The 27864-nt window shown below is 46.6% G+C and overlaps 1 protein-coding gene across 1 annotated transcript in view; it reads right to left on the bottom strand.

Annotated features, from left to right (window-relative positions):
• Positions 1 to 27864, bottom strand: part of CC2D2B (coiled-coil and C2 domain containing 2B) — a 1912120-nt gene that overhangs the window by 1806878 nt on the left and 77378 nt on the right. The window contains exon 3 of the mRNA XM_086919535.1: positions 21442 to 21494. Within this exon, the coding sequence (XP_086775661.1) occupies positions 21442 to 21494 (53 nt within the window). The remainder of the gene's footprint in view (positions 1 to 21441; positions 21495 to 27864) is intronic.

The raw sequence follows: 27864 nt of genomic DNA, 5'->3' as shown, positions 1-27864 counted from the left end.
CTATCAGGCGGCACACTTGCTGGTGCTCAACGACTGGTGGTATGGGGATCGGGGTGACCCGACTTATGCCCTGGAGCGGTACCTGATGGACCCTGACACGATCCACACCATTCTATATTCGGCGGCGATCAGGAAACGGCTCCCCATGGTCACTCAGGTGGTCTTCCGGGTGTGGCGCGCCGCCTTGCGCCGTATGGGATGGTGGAACAGATTGACGAGGGAGACCCGGCTGTGGCAGAACGGCCGTCTCCCGGCGCTGGCGTCCATGCAGGGATTCAGGGGCTGGGATGATATCGGTATCTCCACGCTCGGCTGTGTCGTGAGGGGCACCACCCTTAAGTCTTTCCAGATGTTGAGGGAGGAATATGACATGCCCAAAACTCAATTCTTTAAATATTTACAGCTACGTCATGCACTAACTCCCTCTCTGGTGGGCTTGGAATCTCTGCCCGAGTTTAGCCCCCTGGAGGCCAAGGTGTTCATGGGGGAACTAGAGGAGAAAAAGATCTCCAATATATACCAAACTCTGGTCACGCACTGTTCCTCCTCTCTTGATGGATTGCGTACTGCGTGGGAAAGAGATCTTGGTGCGTTCGAAGAAGAGGACTGGAGAGAGGCCCTGGAGGCCCCTAAGGGGGCGGCCATTGCGATGCGCCTCCGCTTTATTCAGTTTAAATACTTACACAGGGCCTACTTTACCAGAGAGCGGTTGTGGAAGGCAGGTTAGATTGCCTCCCCCGAATGCTTGAGATGTGGCCGGGAGGTTGGAACGTTTGTCCATACTGTGTGGTCGTGTGCGAACTTGGCCAGGTACTGGGTGGGGGTCTGGGACTGTTTGGCTGAGGTTCTGGGCTGGGACCTTCCCCGATCACCGCAACTAGGCTTGCTTCACGTTATGGAACAGGTGGGAGGAAACATATACAAGCGTCACTTACTGGTCCTAGGCCTCACCGTAGCCAAGCGGGATATAGCCAGGGCCTGGAAGGACCCCAGGGCCCCTTTGTTGGAGGTTTGGAAACGGGGATTGGACTTTTGCATGGGACTTGAGCGCCCAATCTTTGAGGCCAGGGGATGCCCCCGGAAGCATTTTAAGATATGGAAAAGATGGGCGGACTACAGGGGACTGTGGCTGGAACCACCGATGGCCCAGGACACTGGGGAAGACCTTTAACTGCTGTACCCTGGGCGACAGGGAGTACACACACTGGCTCTTATTATACTCTATGCCTTGAGATTAGCAGACACTGGGTGGGGGGCGGGGTTGGGTCAGGGGAGTTAGGGATTTGGGAGTTGGGGGGTTGGGTGTTTAATGCAATAATGCTTGTACTGAATGCATACCCTTTATTCTACATGCCTATGCTCATTGGTCCTGCGTTGTGTTGCGGGACGATGTCCTTATGCTCTGTGTAATATCAGTACTTGAAATAAAACTTTGTTCTGAAAAAAAAAAATACTGGGGTAACAAAATGAAAATGAAGGGCTTTGTAACTGAGAGTATGAAATGTCCCAAAAACAATAACAAGATCTTTAGCATTTGTGATCCTCGATTGCCTTGATGAATGCATGTAGGGACAGCTTCCCTATGTTGATTACCTTACTGCATTTAGAGTAGTAGGTGATAGTACGCAGCATTTTAAGGACATGTGAGGGAAGTCCCTGTGTGACAGTTTGGAGCACTGTGTCCCCAGGTGCCAATGATCAGCCGACTGAAGAAGTGGAGGTTTCTCATGTATCCTGCTCTCTCAGGGCTCTGTCCAATGTATTTCCACATTCTGGACATGCCATGAAAATATTTTTCCCAGGACCCTGGGAAAGCTTTTTGCTGCAGATAGTGCACTGTACCCCATTCGCTACAACTTTGTTTTCTCTCAAGCAGATGAAGAAAAATTCGACACCAAAGACTCCTTCTCTGGTGGCTCATCTTCTTCCTCCTCCAAGTGTCTTGTCTCTTCTGGATCCATTTGTACCCTAGTTGTCGACAAACAATTAAAACAATTGACAAAAAAGAGATGGTCCAGCATCTGTAAGAGTTTCCATCTTAGTACCACAACCAAATGACTGGCAAGGGTGGGAATAGATAGAGATAGATTGCAACTAATCAGGAGTGTTCTTTGGATGTCTCACAGGATTTACAGTTCCACCGAAGTGCCATCACGGTATTACGGTGCAAATGCAAATCCTGAAAACTATAACTAAACAGCATTGAAACCACAGAATGACTCAAAATATATTAGTTTTTAGAATATTTTTGTTCCCCCTTGCCTCCATACCCCCTCACAAAGCATCCTTCATTTGCAACTCAACTTAAGAAAAATAACACTGGTACCACGGTTTTACTGTGGTTCCATGAAATGGAGGTTCGACTGCTTGGTGACCGCATGGTCATGCAATTCCTATTAATAGATCTATATGTTTAAAAATTATTTCACTGAATAGAAGTACTGAATGTTTAGAAACTTTACCTGTTGCAGTATGTGTATAACGTCATCAGTGATGTGATCAAGGATTCAATGATTATGTAATTTGAAATGCCATCAGTATGTCATCAACGTTGTCATTTAACATGCCATGAATGATGTAATATGTGAGGTCATAAGGACTGCATGGCGAGGGGCACGAGTTTGGTCAGTAAGTGGCTAATTTCAGTGGTTTTTCACATTTAAAACTTAAGGGTTTTGACTCAAATATGTGACCTAAATATAACATCCCTTTAACCTTTAGGTTATTTTAATGAATTTCTTCGCAATTTGTAGCTTTTAAGTTATAAATTTTCTTTAAATGTGTACCTCACTATAACATCTCTTTACACTTTGGGTTTCTTCGGTGAACTTATTTTAAGATATAAATGTATTTTAAATGTTGAATTACTCTAATTTCTCTTTTACCTTTCAGTGAATACATTTATAGCTATATATAAATATATGGCCAAGGAAATAAATGTGGACATTTGATACTTTATTTACAGCAACTGCACTAATACATTTGTATTGACACATTTATTATAGAAGTACAAAAGTCAAATTCCATATTAAAATTGTAAGGCAAAACTGACATGAAAAAATCCCTGCGTACTCACTCACACAGATTACAATAACTTTAAATAGGGAAACAACTCTGCTCAAACTCACATTACAAGTGGCAGAATTTTACAGGCAGCAACAACTACAGGTGGCATTCCATCACCCACAATTCCAAATGTTTCCAGGCCTAGAATCATTTGGTCTGTAAATCCCAGACCCAATAATTCCAGCGCAAAAGACATGGGACCCTGCAGGGGCAGATACTGTGGGCAGCCGCAGTGCACAGCCACCACCTGACCCCTGTAGTAGCATGGAGGAGCAGACATTAATCCCTCTGGACAGGTCTAAGCCTGTCCTGACTTCCTGACTTCCCAACTCCCACCGAATGACCTCAGGCCCCACTGGCTCTCTGGTTTATATTTTCCACCAGGTCTCAGCAGGCGAAAAATGTCATAGTAAAGCATAGCCATTATGACTTTTCTCCCTTGAACCAAGGAAAATCATACACAAAAAGACTTGGTATCTCTGGATCCATGTGGTTAGTCCCCTTTTTAGGGAGAAAAATCATTATTGCTATGCTTTGGTGTGGGTATACTGGCCAGAAATGGGGATTCCAGCCCTCCGTTAACCCCACACCAAAACTCGACACACTCGTAATGAGGGCCTAATAGTCAGGAGGCCTTTTCAATGTCAGTCAGTCAGTCAAAACAAGCTTTATTCGATTGTTAAAATCATAAAAGCAGAGTCAGGCAATAAAAAGACAATGTCACATTTCATCAGTTTAAAAAGACATTAAACATTAATGATAATATTAGATACGTACAAAGATTATTAAAAATGGGCATGCTAAAAAACTGTTAAAAGCAGTAAAGAAGAGCACAGTATATTCAGTCACCCCGCCAGGTTATTCGGGGATAGTTTCCTGGTCTTAATACGCATTGCAGCTACCAGAAAGCTAGCAACCCCGAGAATTACCTTTGTGGTTCCTAATAGTTGTAAGTAAAAGAGAGCTGGGCGTACTTGTAAAAAACCTGCATCTCTTAGAATTGGGGCTAAGAACAACCTTCTGCCCTCCTTGAAATGGTCACAGAACATTACAAAGTGCATGAGAGACTGCTCAGAGAAGTTATCGCAGCTACATGGGCTCAGTATATCAGGTACCCCCCACACTGGGAAGTCACCCAGGGAGTATTGAATAATGTTAAACCTGAATCTAATGAGGAGGTGACGATGGAATGGTTTACTAACAATTTTTAAATAGGGTTCTAGAGAGGGAGTAGTTAAGGGCAGAAAATTTGCTCTAACTTTTGGCTTAATTAATTCCTCCTCTTCCCTAGCCTGATTCGCCCTAAACAGGAAGTTTTCCTTAATCCATTTTACGTCTCCTTTAACTATATTGTTCGGGTATTTGTAAATATCTGGCCTGCCCATTTTATTTAACGTGTTCTTAATGTATACTAGCCAAGGAATTTTAGACACCTTGTCTAACGCAATGCAGTCCTTAAGGATGCAGTGGTTCAAAGGGATATCATTATTTAACCAGGTTTTTGCCCAATAGACCAGAGGGGCCAATTGTAGCTCATCAGTTACATAGCCTATGCCTAACTCAGTATGCAGGGAGAAAACTGGTGTTGATTGTGGGACTCCTAGCAATGTTCTGAGGAAAGTATTTTCCGCAATTTGTATTTTACCTTGTGGCGAAAAGCCCCACAAGGGAGCACCATACATAGCTATGGACAAGCATTTTGTCTTATACACTTTCAAGAGAGCGTCCATTGGATGCGAGCCCAATCGCTTAGCAAAGCTCATTAGAGCTGAGGTTGATCTCTTAACTGCAAGGCTTTTTCCATTTAGTTGGGCGGTCCAAGAGCCCCCCTCTTCAAAGATAACACCCAGGTAAGTAAAAACTGGTACGCTGGTCACCCCCTCACCAGTGCAGGTAAACGTCTTTAACTTTTGAGTTTTCGTGCGCTTCCCCGCCACCATTATATGGGATTTTTTGTTGTTAATCGCCAGGTCGAGTGAGACCATGAACTCTCCAAATGCGTCGAGAAGTTTCTGCAACCCTACCCCTGTAAGGGCTAAGAGCACCGCGTCGTCTGCGTATAGTAATACGGGCACCAGGGAATCCCCCGCGCGTGGAATATCAGGTGTTGAGTCCTCCAGATCTTTGCCCAGTGAGTTAATATAAAGGGTGAATAGGAGAGGGGCCAGAATACAGCCCTGCCTAACACCCCTACTAGAACGGAATGGCCGAGTACAGCTGTCCTCCCGATCGGTTCTGATGGAAGCTGACAACTCTGTGTGAAGTGACGCTAAGAAGTTAACCAGCGATGGGTCAATACCCAGGCTGGCCAGTATGGCCCATAACTTGGTTCGGTTGACCAAGTCAAAGGCCGACGAGAGGTCCATGAAGGCCATATATAGACTACCCTCCTTGGCCTTGGTGTATTTGCCGACCAGCATAAGGAGGTTTAGGCACTGGTTCATGGTTCCTCTCCTGGCCCTAAACCCATACTGCAGGTCTGAAAGGACCCCCTTCTCCTTCATGAAATCTCCCAGTCTCTGTAATATGACTCTGCCCAGAATTTTGACGGCAGAGTCAATCAATGATATCGGCCTATAACAGGCCAGATCTGTTCGGGAACCTTTCTTGTAAATGGGAATGATGGTCGAAGAGGACCATGATTTGGGAAACCCAACTGTGCAGGAGGAATTAAAGACGTTGGTGAGTATTCTAGCCCACATGTCCAGGGGGGACCTATAAAGATCTGCAGGGACACCATCTGGGCCCGGGGCCTTACATTTCGTCATCTCCAAGATGGCCCTAATAACCTCGTGCTCACTAAACTGCAGGGAGACAGCAGGGACCGTGAGCCGGTGAAAACTGTCTGGTGCTAGTGACTTTTCACTGTTATATATTTTACTGAAGTGGGCATCCCAATCTTCCTCAGGGATCATACAATCCATGATAGAGTTTTCCTCCTCCGAAAAATAGGAGTGGTTGATCACAGCCCAGAATTTGGAACTATCGCTCAGGATGTTAATTGATGTGAGATTGTCCCAAGTCTAATTTTTTATGGACTTTTTTCGGTTATTAATGGTAAATCTACAGAGCTTCCTGCACTGAATCACCCGCTCCCGATTTCTCGGCTGCTGTTTGAGGGCCTCCATAAGCCCCTTATGTGCCTTTGAGCATTCCCTGTCAAACCACCTTGGGCGGGTGGTTTCAGCTCGCTTCTTCCTGAGTGTTAGATCATGGCTAACTTGCGTACAGATGTTAGTGAAAGATTTAATAATATCAGTGTCAGCTGCCGAGCTGTCTGTGCATGTTAACAGATCTGCATGAACATTTGCTTTTAGATACTGAATCAATGTGTCCGGGACCACCTTGGACCAATTTAATCTTCCTCCCGGTCCTTGGGAACGATAGGATTGCAGCAACCACCCAGACACTCAACCTGGGTTGCGTTGTTACTCCCAATGTTTAAAGTCAGAATCAGGGGATTATGGTCACTAAGGGCGGAAACCTTGACTTCCAGGGAGGATACCGCGTCAACTAGTCCCGCTGAGATAAAGATGTAATCGATAACAGTGTTTGCATCTCTACCTATGAACGTCGGTGCCCTATTCTCCCCCGCGGGCCCAGCTACTTCAAACAGGTTTAGGTCGGCAAGTAATTCTTCCAACTCCATCCCCTGCGGTGTGTGTTCAAGATGGGGACTGATAGCGCCCGGGGGTGCCAGTTGTTGTTTAGAAAAGCAATCCCATCCACAGGGGTGTATGTTAAAATCTCCCATGAGCAAAATTTCGAATAAAGCTGTTTGATGTGACTTGTAGTGAGAAAGAAAAGAGGATAAGGACCTTAAGTGTGTGTTACAAGATACCTTATCCAGTGCATTATAAAAATTTACAATTAAAATTATAGGGAGGTTGGGCCTGACCCATTCTACACACAAAATGCTGTCCGCTGATGATTCTATTTTCTTCATGGAACCTGCCAAATTGATGGAGGTGATTGTATACAGGCCACCTTTGGGTCTCCCTCCCAGCCCAGCGGTCGCTTTAACTGAGAAGCTACGATATCCATTTAAATAAAAATTTCCATTGGTATCCCACGTCTCCTGAAAACACATAATGTCGTGCTGAGTTACAAAATAGACCCATCTGTCATCCAAGGCTTTCCTCCTTAGCCCCGCTATATTCCAGCTAAGTACCATTGGTTTATGGCATTGATTGACTCTAATGGAATTCTCCTGACGAGTCGGGTGAGTGGGTAGTTGTCAATCCACTAGATCCAGGCTGGAGGGGTTTGCGAGTGGTGAGAACCTATTACATAGTACAACGGGTTCCACCTGAATTTCAGCTGAATGATAAGGGACATTGCGTGCGGTGGCAGAGAGCTTATCCCCCGCCTGCAGACGAGCCTGTTGTGCTTGATAGGAATAGTGTCTCACTTCCCCTGCCCTTCCTATATGTCCTAATGGTGACGGAATACGCCAGGATCGTGGTTTGGCCTGTGGATGGGGTGGAGGTGGATAGAAGTAGCCTAATGGCAGTGGTCTGATACCTGCGCCATCTAGCTCAGATCCATCCCAGAGTAGTGTATTAGCCATATTGGGTCTGTTAAAGTTAACAATCACACAGTCACCGGTGATACATTTCTCCCTTCGCCCCACCCAGTCCACCCTTCTGGCAGCTATAATATTTTTTCCCACATCCAAACTCCCACTACTAAACTGTGTACACCATCTTCTGGTTCTGTTCAGTAGATCCTGTTCTGATTCCCTCTGGTTATTATTAAGGCGTGGGATCCCAGTTAAAATTACAACTAGGGGTGCTGCATCTGGGGGGAGATCCACTATGTTGTTCTGTCTGGCGTGCAACCCACTATTTCTTAGCTCCTTGACTAGTGGTTTGGCTGCCCTCTCCTCAGGCACAGCCCCCGAGTCTAAGATCTTATGTGCCTTCCCTTGAGATGTTATATTCCCTTTGGGTGGATTTGTGCATGTTGTGTGGCCTTGGCTATTAGCCTGCATTGGTGAGCCCATGATCACCTCCTGACTACCAATCGATTCAGGTTTTTCACGGGACCGCTTTCCCTCAGTGTGGGACTTCAGGTCTTTTAGGCAGTTGTCAATACGTTCACATTTATGCAGGATATTTTCTACACATTGTTTCAAAGTGTCCACTATGTCCTTTGCAATATTTACCAATAGTGGTTCCAACCGGGATTCAAACAGTTCTTCTACCACGTCTGCCAAATTAGCGTGGAAGCCCTGGGTAGCTGTGAGGTCTACTTTGGGTGTAGGCTGTTTGCGGGGTTTATTTCCATGGGGTTTTGTCTTTTTTAGCGTGGAAGGTTGCTGTGTCTCCGGTGATACAGCCTTACTGTTGGTTTGGTGAGGTAACTGGTTAACCATGCAAGTGGATATAGGGGCCGCCACAATTATGTTAGGTTCAAGTGGGATGGGACGAGCCGGTTCTGACTGTGACTGTGATTCAGATTGAACCGGGAGGTCCCTAGTTGCCGCACCAGCCTGGACAAGTCCCAGTTCTTTCTCCGCATTAGCAATTTCGTTGTTCAAAGCCCCCACCGGTGAGGTGAAAAAGGAAATAATTGTCTCCGATTTTCGTGGGACTTTGGCTTTCTTACCTTCTCCGCCCTTTATTACAAGTTTACATTTCCCCATTACACTGGACAAAGTGACTGGCCCTGCCCTGCCTCTTCCTGCCCCGGATGGCCACAGACGGCCCGCCCTCTGCCCGGGATCAGCCCGGCGTCGCCCGCGCGCGTCCCGCGATGCGGAGGAAGTTGCTGTCCTTTAAGCGCCTCCGGGCGCGCTCCAACAGGAAGTGGGCGTTTCCCGCCCCTGAGCCCTCTGGGAGCTGTAGTCTTCCCCCGCTCTGGCCGTGCGATGCTGCGAGCACAGTGGCGGGGAAGAGCACACAACATCAGTGCCCCAGTGATGTTGCAGCACAATGTAGCAGAGTAGCAGAGTTTTTGGCAGTGAGTTTAGCCCCTTGCTCGTGCAAACGCTCCCCGCTCCACCGAGGGAGCTGCTGTCCTTTAAGCGCCTCCGGGCAGGCTCCAACAGGAAGTGGGTGTTTCCAGCCCCTGAGCCCTCTGGGAGCTGTAGTCTTTCCCCGCTCTGGCCGTGCGATGCTGCGAGCACGGTGGCGGGGAAGAGCACACAGCGTCAGGGCCCCAGTGATGTTGCAGCACGATGTAGCAGAGTAGCAGAGTTTTTGGCGGTGAGTTTAGCCCCTTGCGCGTGCAAACGCTCCCCGCTCCACCGAGGGAGCTGCTGTCCTTTAAGCGCCTCCGGGCGCGCTCCAACAGGAAGTGGGCGTTTCCAGCCCCTGAGCCCTCTGGGAGCTGTAGTCTTCCCCCGCTCTGGCCATGCGATGCTGCGAGCACGGTGGCGGGGAAGAGCACACGGCGTCAGGGCCCCAGTGATGTTGCAGCACGATGTAGCAGAGTAGCAGAGTTTTTGGTGGTGAGTTTAGCCCCTTGCGCGTGCAAACGCTCCCCGCTCCACCGAGGGAGCTGCTGTCCTTTAAGCGCCTCCGGGCGTGCTCCAAAAGGAAGTGGGCGTTTCCAGCCCCTGAGCCCTATGTTAGCTGTAGTCTTCCCCCGCTCTGGCCGTGCGATGCTGCGAGCACGGTGGCGGGGAAGAGTACACAGCGTTAGGGCCCCAGTTATGTTGCAGCACGATGTAGCAGAGTAGCAGAGTTTTTGGCGGTGAGTTTAGCCCCTTGCACGTGCAAACGCTCCCCGCTCCACCGAGGAAGCTGCTGTCCTTTAAGCGCCTCCGGGCGCGCTCCAACAGGAAGTGGGCGTTTCCAGCCCCTGAGCTCTCTGGGAGCTGTAGTCTTCCCCCGCTCTGGCCGTGCGATGCTGCGATCATAGTGGCCGGGAAGAGCACACAGCGTCAGGGCCCCAGTGATGTTGCAGCACGATATAGCAGAGTAGCAGAGTTTTTGGCGGTGAGTTTAGCCCCTTGCGCGTTTTCAATGTGATTTTACCTCAATGCACACTTTTTAGTCAATGAATCTTGGTTCGGTTAAAAACATTTTAAAAAACAAATCCCATAGTATACACAATATATGCATATTAGCAGAGTGTGATATGGCATTTATTGGGAAACATACTTTACACTGTAGTCTTTATCAAACAATTCTTTATACCTTTACCACACATGCTTTTACTACGCAAGTGAGGATTTTTGTTTAATAACATAATTATTATTAGGGTTTCCTGTCTGATTAAACTGATAAAACAGCACCAAAGGGAACATTTCCATTTTCAACAGATTGTGTGGAACTTTTACTGCTTTAGTGCCCTCTGCATTTAAAACAGTATAAGTGCAGACTCTACCTCTACTCAATTGTCTCGTATGACCCACTCAGCCAATGGAAAGCCACCTACTAGGCCATTTTGACCGTCCCCAAAGTCTATAGAGCACACTTCCACTCCTGTTTGGAAGTATGGCTCAACTCAGATGGATTTAGGTCACTATTCACTGCATGTTGCTGAGTAGTTGCCAGTAGGTTTGCAGCCGAAATCTGAGCAGGGTCTAATTAAGGGGAAGCAATGTTTGTCTTCCTCATTCTTCACTCACAGTGGTACTAACCTTTGCTTTCTGAAAGCGCAGGTATCAAGATAGTGGTAACAAAGATCGCTGTGCATACGGACACCTCTAGAATCAATGTCCTGTACTCAATAGTCCTATTCTTAGTTTTACCTGGTGATGGTCTATAAAAGCATGCATTTAAGAGTCTTATTTCTTTATAGAGAAGGACCTATCAAGAACAACTTCAGCAACCATGCTGAGGTCAAGAAGATGCCTATGCTCTAGTTTTGCTGAAACTGAGCTGCCTACATTGCATACATTAACACAAATAATCTATGAGTTAGTGTATGAGCTACAGACAGTGCAGCTCAGAATCATTAAAAGACAACATAGCTCTGCATTTCTAAATATGTGCTGAAGACAGCACAATTTGAGACAAACATGTGCATCGACCAGTTTAGTAAAGTAGAAGATGTTCATTATATAGCCCCAGATCAGCAAGTTCAATTTTCATTCCTACTACCTTCATGTCAAAATGAAGCTTGGAACCTATGGTGCTCAAACAAGGCGTGACACTTGACAAAGTCACCTGAACAAACTATGGTGATGTATTTTATGCAATTGCACAGCTGTTCTTGTTCTTTTTACCAAGGCAGAAAAAAACTAGAACAATGAATGCTGTCCCTGCACTGCTTTCAAATAAACAAAACCCCACATGTGTGGCAAAAAACTAACTCTTTGAGGACCCTATACTGATTTATACACAAAATCCCACATGCATGACCCAGTAACATAAAATCTACGTCATTCATGGTGTGAACTGTAGAGATAAAGGACTCAAGGCATTCTGCAGGTCATTAAGTTTCATAACTTCAACCTAGGCTAGGATAACATTGGAGTTACCTTATTACATTTTATAAGTATCATTTCTAAATGGAAACATGTACCCAGTTCATGTTTGGTGTCTCTGGAATTTAAATTTTAAATCCTAACTTATAAAGTTAGATTTTAAATTACAATTTTGAAAATGCTACTTTTGGAAAGGTGGCATTTTCTCGCCTAAGTCTTTTGGTACCTGCAAGCCTATCTCTGGGTAACATGACTGGGTGTGGGTGACAGTTGGGCTTAGTGTATTCCTCTTAGACAGCCACACACACATTGGGAAGCTTAGGTGTGACTGGGTAGGCCATTACTGGTAGGATGGGAGGGAGGATCTGGGACCAGCCCTATTTACACCTGAATAGGCTTTGTCCTGCCTCCACACAAAGGGCTGCATACCCCTTATAGTTAGTCTGGAGCTAGGGCCAGGAAGGCAGGGCCACTGTGCACTTCAAAGGCATGTGTCTAGAAGCTTCTCCGCACTTCAAAAGCACAACTGTGTATAAATACTGGGCAATGCACAAAAACTTTACAGTACACTTTTAGACCTGCTAATACTCGGCTAGGAAGATGGACTGCTGTTGTGCTGCTGAAAGATCTAGCAACACGCTGGACTGCTGCTCTGAAGGAACTGATGCCCTATTGTGCTGACCTTCTGCCTGCTGGCCTCTTGCCTGGGAAAGGAGGACTGGACCTACAACTTCATCTTGAACCCAGCACACCAGAGTGAATCCAAGGGTTGCCTCCTGATCTGTGTCTCAGGGACATAAAAGGCTTCCCCAAAGTCATGTACCAGCCCCTGGACCAAGCTGCAGCGAGTTCCTGACCCCCAATTGGGGCCCCTCCAGTCCTGGACCCTTGATGTGGCTCAGCAAGCTTAAATCAATCTTTTGAACTCGTCGCAACCACAAATGGACCCATTCGCAGCAAGACCTCGCCGCTCGCACCGCGATTCTATGCAAGTACCGAGGCCGGCTCTTTGCACTCCAGCATCAACTGCTCACGGGGGCACTGCCAACAAGAAGCTCCAGCCTGCCCATCCACGATCCCTGCCTGCTCTTTGCATTACACCGACAGCCTCCTACGATGATCTCCTTCCTCCTTGCAGCTCTCTCCAACACGAACAGGACTCTTGGCACTGTCTTAAGAAGGTAAAACTTCAACAGGAATGATCTGGGGACTGTAGCCTACCTATGCTCGATTGCAGTTTATTCTGAACTTGTGACTTTGACATGGGGTTGTGCTACTAGATAACCCGAGTTAGTGCATTGTGCTTTTTGGAGCTGTTGTCACTAAATTCTTTACAAATTCATATCTCTGGTTCTACTGATTGGATTTTTGATGTGTTGGTCTTGTTTTATTTATTAAATTCTGCTCTATTTTTCTACTGTGGTGTGGTATCCAGCAGTGCTTTCACTGTATTGCTGTTTGAAGTGTTACACAAATACTTTACATATTGTCCATAAGTTAAGCCTGACTTCTCTGTGCCAAGTGACTAGGGGATTGAGCATTGGTTAATTTTGGGTTTGGTTTTGCCTTACCTTGACAAGGATTGTGGTTGTTGATTGACCAGGCCTCACACCCCAATTACCAGTAACCCAATTTCTCAGAGTCCCCAAGTATTGCTTGCATTTGACTATTCGCTTTTTGGACTTTTACTGTGAGCGAGTCCCACTACCATTCACTACCTGTGTCTCACTCACTGTAAATTCACAGTAATTGGAGTAGTGAGAGTGCTAACTGCCAGGGTCTGCTTTTTAAGATAACGTTGCTGCTGAGCTGTTAGGGTAAGAGGCTCTGGCTGGTTACGCATGAACACATGCACACACACGTGTGCACACGTGTTCAGGCTGCGTGTGCAAGACTACCATTGTGCCCAGTCTGGTATATGCACACAGGTAGCCTAGTGCCAAAAGAACTCCTCGGGGATTGGTAATGATGTGGGTAGGCCTAATAAGTGCGCTGGGCCCCTTAAGTTCCTTGAAGGACAGTTGGGGGAATAGACCTGCTGGAGGACCCTGGATGGTTTCCCCAGACCTTCTGTGACTTGGCCCTTGGCTCCACTGACATACAGGTACCTTTCAAAAAGCCTGGAGGAGCTGGGGCCAGGGTAGTGTGTCTAGAGACTGTGGTTTGCTGGTTGATGGCAGAGGGCCTTGGTAACATGCCCCCAGCAGCAGGAGGAGAACAGCAGGAGCCAAGCAGAGGAGAGGGCTGGTGCAGGGAGCCCAGAAAAACCCAGCTCCCTGCAGAAACCTTCTTTAAAGGACAGTAGACCTGAAGAGAATATTCTTGGTGGTTGTAGCTGGCAACCATTAGCAAAATTAGCCCAAATGTCTTAAAATAAGCCCAAATGAATACAAAAAATGACCTGGGAAGTTTGGTCCAATGAAAAAATTAAAAAAGACAAATTAAGCATGTAGAGCTTTGCATCACTGTCCAAAATTCCCCTGTGGTGTGCTGTGAAGCAAGCAGGGAAAAAGACAATGCTTTGGGATCCAGGGAGCTGCATCTTGAGGCCCCTCCCACGGTCCCCAACAAAGAGCCCCCCACCCCCTCTTTAAATATAAAATGTTTTTTTAAAGAAAAGGCCTGGCCCCGGAGGATGGGGTCCCCAGGGCCAAAATCGGCCTGGGGAGGGGGCCGCGTGGCCCCCCTACCTTGTTTTTTTCTTCAATTTAAAAAAGGTGGCAGGCCCCGGAGGATGGGGTTCCAGGGGCAAAAATGGCCCTGGAGGGGGGCCGCGTGCCCCACTTTCTTTTTAAAAAAATGCATTCATTTTTTTAAAAAGGGCAGACCCCAGGGATGGGGTCCCGGGCCTGAAAATGGCCCGGGAAGGGGTCCGCGTGGTCCCACTCCATTTTTTTTTATTAAAAGAATCAAAACAAGGGCCAGGCCCCCCTCCCTGTGAATTATGTAAAACAAAGTGTAAAAAATAAAAGACCGGACACGCCTGGGGATGAGGTCCCTGTGGCAAAAACGCGGCCCCACTCCCTTTTTTTTTATTAAAAATGTAACCAGGCCCCGGGGGATACGGTCCCTGGGGCCCAAAATGGACCAAAAAATAGAAAAGTAAAAACTCGCCAGAGGCCTCGCCCCCTTTCTCCACCACTCTGCAAGCGAGACTCCTGACGCACTGCTGGTTGGGTGATGAAGTCGCCTTGGCTGGTGAGGGTCCTTTGGAGCCAACAAGGCCTCTTTTTACCTCTAGTAAGCCCCACATAGTGGGATTGCTGAGAGGTGACCAAAGGCCATGCCCCCTTTCTCCAGCACTCTTCAAACACGTCTCTCGGCGCAGTGCTCGTCTGGGGATGAGGTCCCCTTGCCTCCCGAGGGCCTCAGGACTAAAGTGGACTTCTTCCCCCAAGCAGCAGTGCACCAGGTGGTGCATTTGCAGAGTGGTGGAGAAAGGGGCGTGGCCTCTGACAACCTTTCAGCAATCCAGCCTAGGGGCCATTGCTTTCCATACTTGGTAATTATACTTGTGCATTTGTTTGAGGAAGTGATTTCATTCTTAGGAATATACGTTTTTCATCATGGTCTTTCAGATGTTTTTAATATCTATTTTTCTGCTTAGAGGACTTCAGTGTACTGGGATGGGTGAGGCATTTCGGTTTGATAAGTTGGGTTTCTATAGGAGCAATAAGGTCAATGATACCCAAGTGCAGAACTGTGAATCAGGATGGGACATCTCTGCATTGTTCGTACTTCTTAATTGTTGATCACATATTAACCTCTTGTTTCTGTAAATATTATGTTTGTGATGAATGTAGTGACACCATCTGAGTACTTTACTTTACATAATTACATATGGAATCAGTGTACTGTGTTGTGTTTTATTGAAACGTTTAAATAGAGCCTAGAACCCCTATGTGGAGCACTGAAGGACAAGTTACTTAACTTCGGTAATGCCTTATCTGATAGAGACATGATCTAGCCGCAGATTTCTTACCTTTGCATTTCCAAGGTGTCAGACTGGATCTGGAAGATTTTTCTTCGAACAATACCCCTGTTCGCCAGTAGGTGGCACTTCGGCTCTGCTTTGCCTCATTGGTGTCATCTGCACCGTTGTGACATCCGCGCCATCTATATAGGTACCACCTTGTCGCACTGACGTCAGTTACTTTTCATGACTTTCCAGCCAGAAGAGTAGAGCCATGCAATGCAGTGCACTGACATTGGTGTTTCCGAACAACTAGAGCCCTGAAAGGGATCAGCCCTGACCCTAGAAATCTGTCTACAGTGCAGGAAGGATGGGTGACCGGTAAAGAATCTGCGGCTTGATCAGGTCTCTAACAGATAAGGAGATACCAAAGGTAGGTATCTTGTTCATCAGCTAGGGACATCTAGCTGCAGATTCCTTAACTTTGTACCAGAAGGATCTGCAGGAAAGAGTGGCATAAAAGTTGGACCGTGCAGACTTGACTGTCCAGGCAGTAGTGCTTGCTAACCGTGTGCAGGGATGCCCACGCTGCTGCCTAACAAATGTCGAAGACTGGAACTCCACATTGCAACGCCGTGGTAGCAGCCTCAGCTCTGGTAGAATGAGCCCCTAAGCCTCCAGGAGGCTGCTTTTTGCTCAGAGAGTAGCAAGTTTTGATGCAGAGGAAGACCCATCATGACATAGTCTTCTTCCGAACAGAACGACTGTGATGTGAACGCCCCCCCCCGGCTTGTGGCAGGAGCCACAGGGGTTCCGCATGATACGGCTTGCTGGTCTTGTCGTCAGAAGACCAGGGTGTACTCCCGGGTCCGACAGAGGAAAGAAGGTCGTCAGAGGCAGGCGGAGCGGTGCGAGACATCTGTGGAGAAAGAACAGCGAGAGCGGACGAGGACCAAAGAGAGGCAGAGGTAGCAGACGTGGGCATCGGCTACGGAAGAGACAAAGGAGGAGCGGTTCCAGGGCAGGCGCCCTCTGACCCAGACGAGGTGAAAGTACAAAGCAACACGGGCCCCAGGAGTCCCAAAGGTAAGGCGAGACAGACGTGGCAGTCGTGTCTCAGTGGTAGAACCACTGCTTCAGGCAAGTGTTGTGGAACACTGTGTGTTGTGTGAGCCAGTGGGTCTTGTCTCACGGGCATGTCACTGGGCTGTGAGGGTGGGAAAGCTGGAAAATAGGAAGGTCCTGGGAGCAAGCCTTTCCTGGGGCACCAGGTCTATTATTTGGTGGGTGAAGAAACTCACTGGGATACTCACAAAAGTGCTTAGGTATATCCCTAACTTTCCCCTACTCCCTGCCCTTTCGCACGATAACAGCGGTGACGTGGTAAAGGGTTAATAAAACTTCTAGTGACTGGACACTAACAGCCTATGGCATTCTTTCCACGAGGGCACCCCGTTCCCGAAGACAATGAAGAAACTGACAGTGGAACCCTACTGCTACCACAGTGAAGAAACTGACGGTGGATACAAGACAGGAAGACTAGAGAGAATCTGGAGGGTTGCGGTCCTACCCACTCACCCCATAAACCCCTACAATAAATACTGTCAATATGAAAACCAGCTCATCCTGTGACAACGACCTTCCTTAGTTCCAATGTACCCCACGAAGAGTTGGTCGTCCACCTGGAACACTATAGTATGGTCAAGGTAGAGAGACAACACTCTTTTTGAATCCAGACGGTGGAGTTGTTCCTCTTCTTTAGAGGGGTGCGGAGGAGTATAGAAAGAGGTCAAGCTGACAGATTGCCCTGCATGGAATGGTGTTACCACTTCTGGGAGGAAAGAGCCCCTAGTGTGAAGCACCAATTTGCCAGTGAATATAGACAGTTAAAGAGTCTTAGATGATAAAGCCAGCAATTTACTCACCTCCTAGCAGAAGGGATTGCCACTAAAAATGCTGTTTTGATGGTAAGCAGCCGGTGATGCCAGTTGTGCAGAGTTTCGAATGAAGCACACATCAGGAAGGTAAGAACCAACTAAATGGCCGACTGAGGCATAATGAAAGGGGGAGGTGGGTACATATGTACAGGGCCTTTGAGGAATCTATTTACAATAGGAGATTTAAATAATGAGGCTTGGTCTGGCAGCCTCAGGAAGGCAGACAGAGCTGAAAGGTACCCTTTGACAGTGCCCAGTGCAGGGCAAAGGTGAAAATTAAAAGCAAAACTTGAGAGAGGGAAGCAGAAAGAGGATCAATAGACCTTTCTGTACAATATTGTACAAATTTGTTCCACCGGCAGGCGTACACGGTCTTGGTGGAGAGCCGCCAAAATAACACTGCAAAATTCAGGAGTAAGGTTGAGTGCTATCAACTGACGCTGCTCAATCTGCACGCAAGAAGGCATAGAATTGACAGGTTTAGGTGGAGGACCCTCCCCTGTGGTGGAGGTGATGGCTGATCCTGCCACCAACCGGCTGCCATGATTTGGAAGGGGCGGACTAGCAAGGTATGGAGGCTGAGGCTGTAGGAGGCAAGACGGTGTGGCCCAACCTCTGGCCGCCAGACCCACAGGGTCAGACCGAGCCACAACCAAAGGCATGCAGAGGTTGCTGAACTTGTGCAGTTCTGTGGCTGGTGTATGGCAGGTGCGGCTAAAAAGTCCCTTCCGTAGCCATGAAAGGGGCGAAAGACAGACGGGGACCTGTGGCCACTGAGAAGCCCAAGGACTTGGCTGTAGCCCGTGAGTCCTTAAAGCGCTCCAGCACCATGTCTGCCTTGTCTCCGAAGAGACGAGTGCCATCAAAGGGCATGTTCATGATAAAGGCCTGGACATCCCCTGAAAAGCCAGATATCCTCAACTAGGCATGGCGTCAAACAGTTACAGTCACAGAAAACGCTCTGCCCAGAAAGTTGGTCGTGTCCAGTCCACAACAAATGTCAAACTTTGCTGCATATCTCCCATCTGATACTGCTTGGGAGAGGATGGCAATGGCCTCCTACGGACTTGTGGCAGTACTAGTGCAACCGTTTGCCACAATGAGTCGGAGTAACAGGCCAATAAGCATGTGGTGTTCACCTATCGCAATGCAATACTGGCGGAACAAAAAAATTCTTATTCTAGCCTCTTGGATTGCCTGGGGATGCCGAATGGAATGCACAGTGGGAGGTAGAGGCTCAGACCACAAAAGTTCTCAAAGGTGGGGTGATTGGTGAGGAAATCTGGGTTGCCTGTGCAGGGCAGTGGCTGCAGGTGGTTGTCCTATTCACAAAAGCCCTTGTGCTGGGCTTGGACCAAGTTCCCACTAGGACATCAGTTAAGGTCTTGTTGAAGGGAATCAAGGGTTCCGAAGAGGAGACACAGGGATGCAGGACATCTGCCAAGATATTCGTCTTGACTGCCATGAAAAGGAGCTGAAGGTCCAGAACTTCAGCTGCCCTTCGCACCACCACAGCATATGATGCTCACTCCTCCATAGCCATGGTAGGGGGAGAAAGCAGGCCGGAATCTGGAGAAGTATCCAGTCCACTGGCCTCTCCCAGTTCCACATACCAGTCTATGTCCTGGTAAGGCTGGTCTTGTAAAGGGTCCAGTGCCACATCCTTATCTTCCTCCATTCCTAGCCCTTCAGAATAAGGGTGAGGAAACAACCTAGAACCTAGGGTTCTGTCACCACCAGTCTCAGCGTCGGTAGGCACCGATCTGGCTCTGGGTCATTGGGAATTAGAATAGGGCTGGTGCCACAGCAGGGAGCCAGCGGCATCGGGAGTCTCGGTGTTGGCACCTGGGAAGACCGCTATGGCACTACCGGCTTTGGTCCGGATTCATCGCCAGATCCATGGGGGGGTCATCGGTGCCAGAGCCGCCACTGTGGAACCCAATGGAGCCCCCTCTGAGCCTCCAGGGACCGAGGGTGAACCAGTAGGGTCAGGCCACCTAAACATGAGGCATATGGCGGCATACAATTCTATAAGCTAAGCGGGGGACGCTCCGGCTCCCAGAAAGACAGGTTCAGAAGAACAAGACCTAGAGCACCGAGACTCCTCCATCGTGTCATCTGACAGACTGGGAGAAGTCAAAGCATGCTTCAACTGCTTGTGTTTTTTGTGCTTCTTACCTGACCAACTCAACAATTTCGAGTGGGATGACTAAGACTCCCAGAGCGGTGCCCGGACATTCCTCTTGACACAGAACGTGACCTTTTTCGGAGAGCAAAGTGGTGCTGAACGCTGGGCCAATAGCAACTTTAGGGACAGTCCCCTCAAAGCTTTCGGAGCCATGTCCCAGCAGTCAAAGCACCACTTCGAATCTTGGTCGTGCTCCAGGCACCAGAGGCAAACCAGGTGTGGGTTGCTGCATGGTTTGAAACTAGAAGTCTTCTTAGACATGATGGAAAACCTACACACCAAAAAAGGGGTCGACCTGACTTCAAAAAAACCCTGTCAAAAAGTAACAGAGGGTAGCTCTCTTCATGGATCTGTGCTGGATTGTACGGTAAGAAAATAAACTGACAACAGAACACCAAGGTGGTGCCTATATATGTGACGCGGACTTCACAATGGCACAGGCGACACCAACGACGTCATGTGGAACTGACTAATGCCACCTACCGGCTCGCAGGGGAATTGTTTAAGAAAAATCTTCTGGAAACAGTCTGACTCCTGGGAAATTCAGAGGTAAGAATCTGTGGCTAGATTTCTCTATCAGATGAACCTGCTTAACTGGGCAGCATACTATGCCATGTACGGTTTGTGGTTGGAAGGGTGTTGTCTTTCTTTTAGATCCTACATGGGAAGTAATTCTATGTTATGCGTAATGACCACTAAGGTGCAGTTATTTTGTTCAGGGTCACAGCACTTAGCAGTGAAGGGTTGAAGTGGTATGAAAAATAGATGCGTACTTTATGGTTTTCTTAAAGCTGAAGGCTTTGAGCAGCTCTGCAGGTCCTTAAAGGTACTGCTTATGATCATAGCTGCTTACTGAACTGGGTTGTCCAACCGGAGATATTTTGTTCATGACGAGCTCAGCTCGTCATGCAGTACACTGCTCGTGTGCTTATGACGAGCTGAGCTCGTCATGAACAATGGGATTTCAAGAAGTTCAGCATCCAAGAAGAATTGCTGCAGCAGTCAGGTGTTAAAGGTTGATGGTCCTGAGCAGGCATGGTTTGGGAGGGAAGTGGTGGGGAGATCTGCCGGGATGAACTTTGCTTCTATCATCCCACATCTCATTTTGAAAAATATAAAGTAGCGGTCATAGTATGTAGTTAATTCGGATCTGTAGTAGAGGACAAAATTAGAGTCCTCCGATTGGCCAGCAGGATGGGGCAGATTTCTTCAGTTGCTCTATGCTTGTTTAGTTGGTGATGGCTGGTTTATGGTCCGATACAGTACCGTGTCTTTAGCTCTTCTGGAGCCCCTTCTGTTTTTCAAGTACTCTCGATACTGGCCATGGGATAGTGATTTACATACTGAGGCATCACAGAAAATGGCTGCTCTATTACACTATACCTTTGGACCTAAACTAGCATGGCTATGGTGCATTACACACACTTTCCTCAGCTATACTTCAGAACTGCCAGTGTTATTGATTGCTTTCCAGGCAATATATTTGATATATTATTCTGTAAAATATATTATTTTAATGTATTTTTTCCCAAACTTTTCTTGGAGCATAATCCTCCAGCAACATCATGCAAACAGGTGGGCTCACTAATCTTGCTTTCTCAGCGCAATTTATGGCTGGCATTTAAATAATTCCAAGACTGTTTTTCACTTCTAACCTAACCCACCTCTCAGAGCAGTGGGGCTCCATCTATGGAAGGTGCCCTATACCTGGCTTGGGAGCCAGTGTGCCTTGAGAGAGAGGGTTACAGTCAGGCTTGCATAAGCAGAGGGAGCATACGCATGGGTTGGTATCCGGATTGGACAGGATGAATCTCTAGCTCAGGTAGTAGCGTTTGTGGGCACCAGGACACCTGAAAATCTCCCAGTGCCCTGTTGGCCCCAGCATTCCAAAGGCTCAGTCCACCATTGCTGACATGTTTTTATCATCATTAGTTAATATGGACTGCTCAATACATACCGTTACTCTTATTTCTTTTCGTCGCAAGTGTTCACCATGTGGATCCTTTTTCTGAAGAAATGTAAAGTTCACAGAACATTATGCTTAAGTACACAAGGGTTTTCTTTACTTAATTCGTCAAGCAGTTATAGAACAATTAATTTTAACAAGATGTATTGTTTAAAATGAAAAACATCTAAATTATCAGTAACTGTTTACTTTAAAAAAATAATGAAAAGGGTTGTATATATAAGTCATTCTCGGATTGTACTAACCTATTAAGGGTGCTTGCAGGTGAGTGGTATTAAAATGCCTAGTCTACTGACATCCAATTGACACATGCCTCAATTCTTCAAGGATGAAAGAACAAAGGTCATATAATAGAAAAGACACTTGGTCCAGTTTGTTGTTAAGCGCATGCATTAATTATCCATTCTATTGCATGTCATGGAGATAATGCAGCAGAAAACGCTGTGTGCCGATTCATATCACTGTTCCAAGTGTCTCTGTAGGAGAGCCCAAACTCTTGATGAGGGCACTCAAGTCGCCTACTATAATGTGTGCAGTCAGTGACTGCACCTACCCTTGAAGGGGTCTTCAGGCACCTTTTGGAGGACAGATAAAGAGTGCACCTGTACATACAAAAAGAGAGCTTCTTTGGCCTTGTAGTCACCATCTTTGTAGACCCACTACTGGCCTAATCTTGGCTGGAGTTCAGGGACTGGACCGGTTTTTAGGCCCTGTGTTCTAGGAGGTGAATGAATGAATTATTTTATTCATGTTCGATTACTTAAAATCATTACATACGAAAAGCAGTATAATGCATTTTCATAAATACAAAAATAGAAGATATTATAACAGTGTTAAAAACGAAGTGTCACGACATTAAGGAGTGTAGATCGAATTACGTCTGTTAATTTCCCCAGTCTTGCTAGGGGCTTTGGGGTGTTATTTGAGAACTGGAGAAACACAGGTCCGAGGCTTTTCTGCAAGTTTTATCCCATTGACCCAAAATAAGGGGACTGCCAGTCCATGACGGTCACTGGCAAGTTTGGGGCAGCAACATAGTAGACGGAGCCAGAATTCTCTGAGGTAGCTGCAAAGTCTGCAGGATGTAGCCTCGTCCCGCCTTGCTCAGGAAGGGTGAAAGTCCAGGATAGGTAGCCCTAGGAGCCTCATGAATGTTTTTTTCCCGCTTGTATGGGCTGTGAGGGCATGATGTAAATAGTGTCAAGCTTTCCCCGGCATGTAAGATATATCAAGTGCCTCAAGAGTGGGGCTGCAGCCAAGACTTTTAATGTCCATTTCAAATGAGATTTTGGTGACCTGCGCATTTACTGACCTCCTCCAGTATGAAAATGGTATATCCGGGCAGGGTAGATTGGTGGCCTCGATTTTCATGCTACTGATTGCCTCTGCAAGGTATGCTTGGCATGGGAAATCCTCTACCTCAAAAACTATTTTAAGTTATGATTTGAGTGTGTTCCCAGGGCCCCACAGGGTCCTGATGTAATATTTTAGTATGTCCCCATGGCAGGCAATGTCCATTCTGCCAAAACCAAGCTCCAGTCTCAAACTCACCCTTCTGGCTTACCAGGGTGAACTAAGGATTTTTTTGTATGCTGAGATTTGGATGTTCTCGAGATGTCTTTCCAGTGCACCAGTAAATGCTAGGTGGCTGTAGTTTAGAGCTGGACAGCTGGAATCAGTTTTGCTCTCAGGACTTTTAACATTGGTTCCGCAGTGGGACTTTGCAAGCAACTGTTTTGGCACTTTGTTATGTGGATGACTTCTGCGCCCTTGCGTCTGAGGTGCTTTAAGTGGGCAATTGGTTTGGCCCCTTCTGAGAACCAGACCCCAAGGTAGTTATAGTTTGTAGCTGCATTTATTTGTAGGTCCCCAAGCCTCCAGTATGCTAGTTTCTTATGAAAGTATTTTCCAAAGATGATAATTTTGACCTTATCCTGGTTCACATGAAGTTTATTCACCTGATTGAACCTGTGGAGTGCGCCGAGGACTCTCTTTAGGCCTGTTTTTGTTTGGTCCATGATCATGATATCGTCAGTGTACTGTGCAGAATTGGGATGCGCACCTTTCCCATCCTTGGTGTTACTAAGGAAGCTCCTTCCATTGTTTTGCCCAGGTCAGCCGTGTAGCGATTGAGGAGAAGAGGGGCCAACACACAGCCCTGTTTGAGCCCATTCTTGGAATGGATCTTTGAGATTGCTGTGATGGGGCCTGTTTTTATCCTGACCCAGGTCCCCTGGTGTAAGGATATCATGGCCTTGAGAGCAAGGGCAGGATACTCCATGCTGTTAATTTTTCCCACAGCTTACTCCGGTCAATGCTGTCAAAAGCTGCGATGTAATCAAAGAAGCAACAAAACAAGGGTGGTTGTTTGCTCCGTGTGTCACGGTGTGACAGATACACTAGTGCAACTACATTGTCCACGTGGAGCTTTCTGGCCTAAGGAGGCTCATTCCATTGTTTTACATGGGTCGACGACGTTTCGATCCTTTCAAAGAGATAGTAGGATCATCATCAGGACAATGATTAGTGCATGCCTGATTTGTCAGAAATTGCCTCACAGCTTTAAGGGAACCGGTTCTGTTTGGTAGATGAGTCCAAGGATCACGAACCGATTTGTTAATCTTTTTAACCAAGTATAACTCCTGATTCCGATCAATCAAAAGTATCAATTCAAATGGATAATATCTCAAAGAAGAACCCGTTTCTTGGGCGGCATGACAGTGCACGATAACCGCAATATCCTCGCTGGAATGCAATGTCCTCGATGGAATCACTGAAATACTAGAGAGTTTAAGGCCTGTTTTTTCAAGTGCTGTGCAGGGTTAACATAACAGTTAAACAGCAACATTTATTTATTTATTTAAACAGTTTTATAGAGCGCTGGCAAGACCCAAGGGTATCAGAGCGCTTTACAGGAGATGGACAAGATCAAATAATATAATAATAAGCTCGAACAAAAAGGAACAGGCAAAATAAGAGAACAAAAAGTTAAGCACAATAAAGGTATAGGCAGTAACATAAAGAACCGATCTGGGCATTGGATGACTGTGCAAGTGGGATAGGCCAGAATAGATGGGAGATGGAATAGGGGTAAGGTGGGGTTAGGGAGGGAGACAGGAGAAAAGAGAACATGAATGGGAAGGAGGAGAGTACAAGTGAACAGCAAGAAGGAGGTAAGAGGAATATGTGCGGAGCTAAGCCGGGGAGTCAGGTCAGGTAGGAAGCATAGAGGAAACATAGTAACATATGGGACAGTAAGGGAAACACTAGGGAGGAAAACAGGATTAAGGACCCCAATATTTGAGGAGAAGGTGTTGTTTGAGATCTTTTTTGAAGCTGACGTGTGAGGGGTTGCAACGTAGATCTTTGGGGAGGGAGTTACAAATTTTGGGAGCATTGCAGGAGAAAGAGCGCGCTTGTGTAGCTTTCTTTTTAACCAAGGGAGGAACCAGCATGAGGGCATTGGAGCTTCTCAGTTCTCTGGAGCAGCCAGCTTTGTGAAGTTTTTGGGAGAGATACAGTGGGGTTTGAGGATGCAAGGCTTTGTGCGCGATGCAGGCGTTCTTGTAGATGGATCTGCCCTTCAGGGGGAGCCATTGGAGATCCTTGAGGATGGGAGAGATGTGATCTAGTCTCTTAGAATCAGAGATAAGCCTGGCCACGAGGTTAAGGACTGACTTGATTGGGGCTAGGTGGACTTTAGGTGTACCTAAGAGCAGAGCGTTGCCATAGTCGAGTCTGGAGAGAACTAAAGATTGAACAACAGTTTCAAAGTCATCAACAGGGATGAAGGGTTTGATTTTTTTGAGGTGAAGAAGTGAAAAGAGAGCTCCTTTGGCAGCGATTTCTATGTGAGGGGAAAGGCTGATGTTTTGGTCAATGCTAATTCCGAGAGACTTGACTGAGCTAGAGGTGGAAAGGGAGCAGTTGAGAGCATTAAGGGCAGAGAGCCAGTGTTGAATGCGGAGCTGGTTATTTTTAGGGGCAAAGAGAATGACTTCGTTTTTTTAGGGTTAAGTTTAAGGTGGTTGAGATGGAACCATTGTTGTATCTTAGTCAGGGTGTCGTTGAGGTGCAGAATGTCTGAATGGGATTTAATTTTAGAGTAAAGTTGGGTGTCATCTGTGTAGAGGTGGTAATTGATACCAGCTTTCTTTAGAATGAGGGTGAGGGGCTCCATGAAGAGGTTAAATAAAGAAGGAGCGAGAATAGACCCCTGAGGAACAAACAAGGAGACAGGCATAGGTTTAGAGAGGCAACTGCTGATTTTAATTTGTTGGTATCTGTGCTGGAAGAAGGAAGTGAACCATTCAAGAACGGGACCATTGAGGCCAAACCAAACTTTGAGGGTATTGAGTAGGGCAGAGTGGTTGACAGTATCGACGGCAGCAGAAAGGTCAAGAAGGATAAAAAGGGAGGCCTCACCCTTGTCAAGGGAGTGATGGATGTCGTCAACTATGTTAGTAGAAAAACATACAATATCCATACAATTAAGCATGTATGCAGCAAGCATTACAAGTGCAGACATAAAGGAGACTGTTTTTCGATTAACTTTAGATTGTTATTCATCTTATATTTCAACAAAAATTATATAGAGTCAAGTTTATACAGTTATTGCAGCACTGTATCAGAGAAATCATATGACAACCACGTAGCACTTGGTGCCCAAGTATGTACAAGTGAAAAACGTGGCGACGCAAGTGACAAGGTGAAAAACTCAAAAGGAGATGGGATGTCCTGTTGCCATGCCTGCTTTTCGCTTATAGGGAAGTGCCACAGAAGGGAGTGGGGTTTTCACCCTTTGAACTTCTGTTTGGTCATCCTGTAAGGGAACCACTTTCTCTTGTAAAGGAGGGTTGGGAGAGGCCTCTCCAAGAACCCAAACAGGACATTATGGACTATGTGCTTGGCCTAAGGTCCAGAATGGCTGAGTACATGGATAAGGCATCCAAAAATCTTGAGGCCAGCCAGGAGCTGCATAGCACTGGTATGACCAAAAAGCTGTCATGGTTGAATTTCAACCTGGACAACAGGTGTGGGTTTTGGAGCCAGTGGCACCAAGGGCTCTCCAAGACAGATGGAGTGGCCCTTACCCTATCCTGGAAAAAAAGAGTGAGGTCACCTACTTAGTGGACCTGGGCACCAGCAGGACACCCCAAAGGGTTATCCATATGAACCGCCTCAAACTCTACAATGACAGGGCTGACCTCACCATGCTGATGGTGACTGATGAGGAACAGGAAGCAGAGAGTGAACCCCTCCCTGATCTCCTCTCTACCAGCCCAAAAGATGGGTCAGTGGATGGAGTAGTCTTTTCAGACACCCTCACTCCCCAACAGCAGGCTGACTGCAAGCAAGTCTTGCAGCAGTTTGCTAGCATCTTTTCCTTGACCCTGGTCTGACCAGCTGGTGTACCCATTTCATTTTTCATTTCATGAAGCTTTATTCGGTGCATAAAAACATGACCACAAAAGCACAAGCAGTATAATACAAAGCAGCAAATACAGGTTAAAAATGCAGGTTAAAACGAAAGTTAAAATAGACGAGTTGTTAAAATATCATACTTTTTCTATGTTCAATTGATTTATATATAAAAGTGGCAATATAAAAACATTTGTCCGGGGAGTTCATATTATAGATCAACTTCTTTGCATCTTCCACATTGTAGATACCATACTTTACAAACAGTGGTTTCAAGTAAGTAACCCGAACATTCAAGAAAAGGGGGCAGATTAACATAAAGTGCAGGGTGCTTTGTTTCGACTGCCCATCACATGGGCAAGGGCCAACAGGGTACTTTTTTGGTTGAGGGAAGGCCACCAGAACGTGGGCAATTTCAAATCTGAGTTTTGTTAAGACAAATCTATGGCTTGATCTAGTTTCCATACTCAGGTACAGCTGGTAACCTTCGCTTTCAATATATTTATTGTAAAGCTGGACTGTTGTAAGGCAACCATTCGCTGCAGAACATTTTTGGGACCTATGTAACATAAAAGTATCTTTCATTTCTTGTTTAGAGATAGTTCAGACGGAACATGAATCTAACAATATGTTGATCCCATAGATAGTTTGGAAACTGTCGAAAACATATTTAAGCCAGGGTATCTTAGTACAGTTTTCCAGGTTGAGACAATCCTTGATAACAAGTTGATTAAACATTGTCTCTTCCTTGCGCCAAATCGATTGGAAAAGCATCAAAGGCCTTAGTGGGATAAGGTCACCTAAATAGGCTGCCCCTACCTCCCTATGAATCAAATCAGTTGCAGCTGAAGTGGGTAAGCACAACATTTTTTTAAGGAAGATATTTTCTTCCCTTTGCCACAGGCCTATATTAGTGTAACCCCACAACCCTGCCCCATATAATGCAATAGAGACACTCCTTGCCTTGTAGATCTGCATCATATCTCTAATTCG

Source organism: Lissotriton vulgaris, chromosome 5 (assembly GCF_964263255.1).
Source record: "Lissotriton vulgaris chromosome 5, aLisVul1.2, whole genome shotgun sequence".
NCBI classification, from domain to species: Eukaryota; Metazoa; Chordata; class Amphibia; order Caudata; family Salamandridae; genus Lissotriton; species Lissotriton vulgaris.
This window is presented reverse-complemented; position numbering and strand designations above follow the sequence as displayed.